Here is a 6,146-nt window from a genome sequence, read left to right as displayed (position 1 = left end):
GAACCGCTGCCACTTCTTCCTACGTGCTCGTTCGACCCTTTTTCCCATCTTTGCCCATCGTTCCGAGCATCTCGCGATTACACGCCGTTCGCGAAGCTTCTCAGACGCCGGGTCGCCGATTCGTGGGACCGGACCGCGCTCGGAGCTTGTGACTCGGGGTTCGGGGGTTTTTGACAGCACGGAGGATTGACGGACCGGTGGCTGATCATCTGGACGAGGGAGAACGAGAGTATACGAAAGTGGTGCGGAAAAATGAACTGGTTCTTCACGAGTCGACCTATTGACAGGTAGTAGACTGCTAGTGCGTGAATATATCGGGAACTGTGCTTAACGGGACTGGCGTACCGCGAAAAAATCCTACTGCTACGTGACCTTGAATATCATACAGCCTCGACGAAATATCGCCAGCTTATGCGAGTACTCGCGCGAGAAGCGAAGAAGAGCGAAGGCGTGCTCCGATCGTAGGTTGATGCTCGATTTTCTGCCTCTGCTCGCGGGACAATCGGTGTAATCGTTCGAAAATAAGGAGGGAAGAGATCGTGGTATAACAATGAACACGTCTCGGAGCGTTTGAGACAGCGACCACTCGCTCCCATTGTCTCTTGAAAGTCGAACGCGAGCGGAAAAAAGGAGCAAGAGAGAGGATCAGGGGAGAAACGAAGAGGATTCAATGAAAGATGGCCTCTATGTGTGGCAGCAGCAAAAGTTACCCGGCGATAAACACCGGCAGCTACTACAGACCCGGTGCTTATCCTTATCAGGTGAGTGATAACGTTAGAAATTCGTGGGTGAAACGGCCCGTATAGGGCCTGTGAGTCCTTTGTAAGAGAGTGGTGTAATTTTCTGCTGGTTCTGAACTAAAAGTATTATTTTGACGAAATGTTGAGAGAATATTCGAGAGATTTTTGTAAAAGAGAGTGGAGGAGATATGGAAAAATTTGAATCTTGCAATGGCAGATATTTAAATTTGAGATTTATTATTATTAGAGAAATTAAAAAATACGAAATGTAATTAACACTAGCTATGGACTACCAATAGTGTCAAAATGACTTCTTTGGGATATTTTATTTTTGGAAGTATTGGTAAAATGTAGCTACTTTTTGAAGAATTAATATCGACTCTCCCTCAGATAGGAGTATAATTATTTATACCTATTTATTTCTATCACATCACTTTAATTAATTTCGCTTATGTATCGCTTATGTACATATTTATGTAGACATTACGAGTCCATAGTTGTAATGTTAAATGCAAGACACGAAGCTTGGATAAGGAAAGAAATTAAATTCAAAATTATTGCGAATGATTGAGGTAGGAAAATTGGAAACCTAGTGCAATAGTAAATGCAAAATATGATAAATTAATATACGAAAATTCGTAAGTGAAATAGGAAATAAATTAATTATCATCGTAATTAAATTTTAAAGTATTAAAATGCAAATATTTGGAATTCTCGTGTAAAATAGATGAAAAGTAAAATACGAAAGATTGATATAGAAAATTGAAATTAAAATAGAAATTGAATCCGAAACCTGGTTAAAAATTTATATGGAATTTCGAATATACATAATTTCATATTTCGAAGAGAAAATAGCATTTAAAAATGTAAAACATCAAACATCAATACGTAAAAATTCTCATTTCAATCTGTTAAGATCTAAAATACGAATAATTGTTGAACGAAAATTCAAAAGAAGTTAAAATAATCCCGAATTCTCAACGCGGGAAAATTCAAAATCCTAACCTCTTACAACGCTCAAAAGTACGTAAATCCAACAATAAAGTAACCGAATCCAATCGAAAATACTGATATCGCGTTCGAAAATCTGATAGAGGAACGTGCCGAGTATAAAACGTAACCGCGAATTTGAAATTCGCGCGCGAAACGTTGAGAATTTGCATATGAAAATTCGCATACACAATTACATAATTCGAAGAGAAAAATAGCATTTAAAAATGTAAAACACTCTCATCTCAATCTGTTAAGATCTAAAATACGAATAATTGATGGACAAAAATTCAAAATGAAGTTAAAATAATCCCGAATTTTCATTGCGGGAAAATTCAAAGTTCTAACCTCTAACAACGCACAAAGGTACGTGAAACCAAATACAAAGTACGCGAATCCAATTGAAAATACTGATGTCTCGCTCGAAATTCTGATGGAAGAACGTGCCGAGTATAAAGCATAACCGCGAATTTGAAATTCGCGCGCGAAACGACTTAACCTCCGTCGCCGCGTAGTTCATAGTTCTACGAGACGATTTACAATATAAAACGCATAAAACACACGAAGACATTATCGCGATCGTTAGACTTGCCTCCGGATATTCGGATGCTTACACCTCGGCTCCGTTATGATCCGAACCGGAAATCATTCTGACGTGCTTCGCGGCGAACGCATTAGGCTTGCGAAGGAGGAACGTGACTGCATCTATTAAGAGAAAACCCGTTTCATAGGCAGCGTGCGCAACACAAGTAAAATTCGACATGAATAATACAACGATCTCTTGTTTAGTCCATCACTTTGGGCATCTATGAAAGGAAAATTAAAACGTTCGGACGATAATCACGTCCATAACCATTCCTGGCCAATTCGATTCCTCCGGTAGATGAGCTTCCTCTGTTTGCCTAAACGCGAATGCAGAAAGCGATTGGCATAATTCGAATGAAACGGAATTCCTGGAACAATGGAGTAAGCGATAATAAAAATGGAAATTATTATCCGATATCGTAATAGACGAGGATAAAACATGGAAAATATTTTACCTGTTTAACCTCCAACTGGTGACATGTCAAATTGACATGACATTTTAGTGATGCATGATGAATTGTTGTATTTATATTAAAATGAAGAAAAACAAATTTTACTTCAATTATTAATAAAAATATAATTTTGGTTAAGAATTATCAGAGTATAATTAATGTGGTAAAATCACGTTGTAAATAACATATGGTGAATGTATTACATATACTGTAGCAAATAAGTAAGTCACCAATTGGAGGTTAACGGTTGTTGTTTTGTGTCCATCTTGCAGATATTTGAGTTCATGGAGATGCTAGATTATTCTTTAATGGGGAATAATTATTTAATTTTGGGAATTATGCATATAATTTTGTCAAATTTTTATTATGAAGAAATAATGATCAGTTTGTTGGTCGAGTTGATTGAAAAATTATTCTCTATATTTTATTCATATTTAATATAAATAAATTTTTCTAACAAACATCTTGATGAAAAATCAGTATTAACGACACTAAATATTTATAATTGTTCAAAATATAATATGCACATAGAAGTATATTATATACAAAGTATAATATAATAATATATAGTAAGTATAATATAATAATACATAACAAGTATAATATACATTTATTGTACTATTTTTAACAAAATATTTATTAATTTATAATAACAGTGTAATGTACAGTTAGCGAGAAAAGTATTCATACACCAGTAGGTGCTCTACTTTGAATGCCGATAACTTTTTCTACAGAACATTAATTTAACAATGAAATATAATACAATGTAGGAAATTGACAGAACTTTTAAAGGATATATATGTAATTAAAATCGAAGCATCTTAATACAAATCACATAATAATATTCTTAACAAGTACGAAAACCGTTGGGAAAAAGCTATTTATACAGCTGTCATCTATCGATAAAAGATGTATAAACTATTGAATGAGGGCATTCCCGATGTGCATTGTACAATATTTCGTTGTTAAATTAATGCTCTGTAGAAAAACTTAACGGCATTCAAAGTAGAGTACCTACTGGTGTAATACTTTTTTCGCTAACTGTACATTACACTGTTATCACAAGGTGGATTCATAAATATTTCGTTAAAAATAGTGGAATAAAAAAGGTACGTGTATACAAACAATTGTAAATACCTACTGTTGTTAATACAGATTTTTCATTAAGATGTTTATTAGAAAAATCTTTTAGTAATTTTTCAAAATTTGGACAGGAAAAAATGTAAAATGGAGAAATAAATCTCAAAATTTTGAAAATCTTTCGAGACCATAATTAATAAAATGAAAAGTAGATCAGTGTTAGACTTCTGTCTCTAAATTGTGGTTAATAATAATTTACATGGGAATTTTGTTCTGACTACTGTCTTTAAAAGAAAAACGAGTTATAACATTATTTGACATTTTGGGATTAGATTAAAACCAAATTTTTAATTCAAATTTGTGCAGAATATGTCAATTAAAACAAAATCACTGGACAATCATAATCAAGCCTTCTGTCGAATTTTGAAAATTAAGAAAATTAGTTAATAATCCATATAGGAAAATCCATATATAAAATATAAAATCCAAAATATATAATCCATATATAAAATACATGAGATAATTATTATATTAATATACAGGGTGTCCCATTTAACTTGAACATCTAAATTTCTTAATTTTTCTTTATGATGATTCTGAACAAACCTTTTTCTTTTTATAATCAGGTGTACTTCCTAAGAAATTATTTAAACTCCCTTTAGACATTTTTCTAAATAACAAAAATTATTTATACGTCCACTTTAAATTGATATATAATTACCTCTCAAAAATTAGACAATTAATAGCTGTAAGTAAAGTATAGGGTGTCCCAAAATTCACGCAAGATTCGAATCTTGCACCATTTATGCAGAAAAGTGATGCCAACCAGAAAGAAAAAATACTAAGATACTAAAATACTAAAATACTGAAATACTAAGATACTAAAATTCCAAAATACCAAGATACTAAAATACTAAAATACTGAAATACTAAGATACTAAAATTCTAAAATACCAAATTACTAAAATACTAAGTATACTTTATATGACTGAGATACTAAAATACTAAGTATACTTTATATGACTGAGATACTAAAATACTAAAATACTAAGTATACTTTATATGACTGAGATACTAAAATACCAAAATACTAAGTATACTTTATATGACTAAGATACTAAAATACTAAGTATACTTTACTTTATACGATGTGTACTTTATGAATCAACAAAGGATTTACAATTTTTAATTACAACCTGTATTTTCTATAATAATAATTAATACAGGTTTTAATAATAATTAAATTTTCTATCTGTATTTTCTATCAAAATTGCTTCTTGCGTGAATTGTTTGGGACACCTATTATTAACAAAATTGCTCGACATCTCAGGGTTAGACATAAATTATACCGAATACCTGTCATTGACAATGAGAGTGACGAATAACGGGAAACATGGAAAACTGTTCTCAGTCAGGTTCCACGAATGTCGTTAAAGATTTTCCCGTTGTTAGCGAAGAAGCGAACAAAGGTGCTCCCAACGATGGGGAGCAACGAAAGTGAGAAAACGGAAGAAAACCTCTGCGAGATAAGATTGAGTACGACAATCTAGGAATGCTTTCAATGTCTTCTGGAAAAACAAAGAACAATGCGAGCACACGTTGGATTTTCGACGTGTAAAATCTCCGAATAAGTCGCGTTTACGCGCTGTAATTACCGCTTAAATCGTCCTGTAATTTCCGTGGAAGCGCGTTGCACCTCTCCAATGCGCAAACATAATTATTTCTCCGAGTATTGGAAGTGCTTGGAAGCGTAAAACGTAGAATTAATTCTTCCTTACGATCATTATTCGCGAGTTTTACGCGTTTGCGGGACTATTATGTCGTCTGTCGATTGCGATCCGAGACCATCTTCGAGAGGACAGGATAAATCCATTTTTCCTTCAGCTTTTCCTTCTTTTTCTTCATTTCTGCTGCCTTTTATAGACAACTTTACCGTCAATTCTACGTTCGCGACTGTCAAAGGTGTCTGTCAAAGGCTGTATTTTAATTTTCGCTGATATTTTATTGACAGAGACGTTAATGATGCTGTGGCTCTCTTATGTACAAGTTTCTTATTCTTAATCGAATTAAATTAAATTTGTTTTGGTAAGAGGATAATGGAATTGTAGTGTAATTGGAAATTTTTTAATCGAATGGAGATTATCGTTTTCAACATTTTTCTTCTTGCAGTTAAAATATTGACTTTTGGTGAGATAAGGATGTGATTACTTCTACCTATTTATTTTTATCGTACTACTATATTATACTGTCCTATATTATGTATAATATTCTATATAATATAATATAATATAATATAATA

At 33.0% G+C, this 6,146-nt stretch overlaps 1 protein-coding gene across 1 annotated transcript in view; it reads left to right on the top strand.

Moving 5' to 3' along the window:
* The first annotated feature begins 585 nt into the window (after positions 1-585).
* The window catches only part of LOC108549401 (uncharacterized), a 44,774-nt gene continuing 39,213 nt past the window's right edge, over positions 586-6,146 (top strand). Inside the window, exon 1 of the mRNA XM_017902764.1 lies at positions 586-761. Within this exon, the coding sequence (XP_017758253.1) occupies positions 678-761 (84 nt within the window). The 5' untranslated portion in view covers positions 586-677. The remainder of the gene's footprint in view (positions 762-6,146) is intronic.

Source organism: Eufriesea mexicana, unplaced genomic scaffold, assembly GCF_001483705.2.
Source record: "Eufriesea mexicana isolate 0111107269 unplaced genomic scaffold, ASM148370v2 scaffold474474812, whole genome shotgun sequence".
Taxonomy (NCBI): domain Eukaryota; kingdom Metazoa; phylum Arthropoda; class Insecta; order Hymenoptera; family Apidae; genus Eufriesea; species Eufriesea mexicana.
The sequence above is the reverse complement of the archived record's forward strand: the minus strand, read 5'-3'. Positions and strand labels throughout refer to the sequence as shown.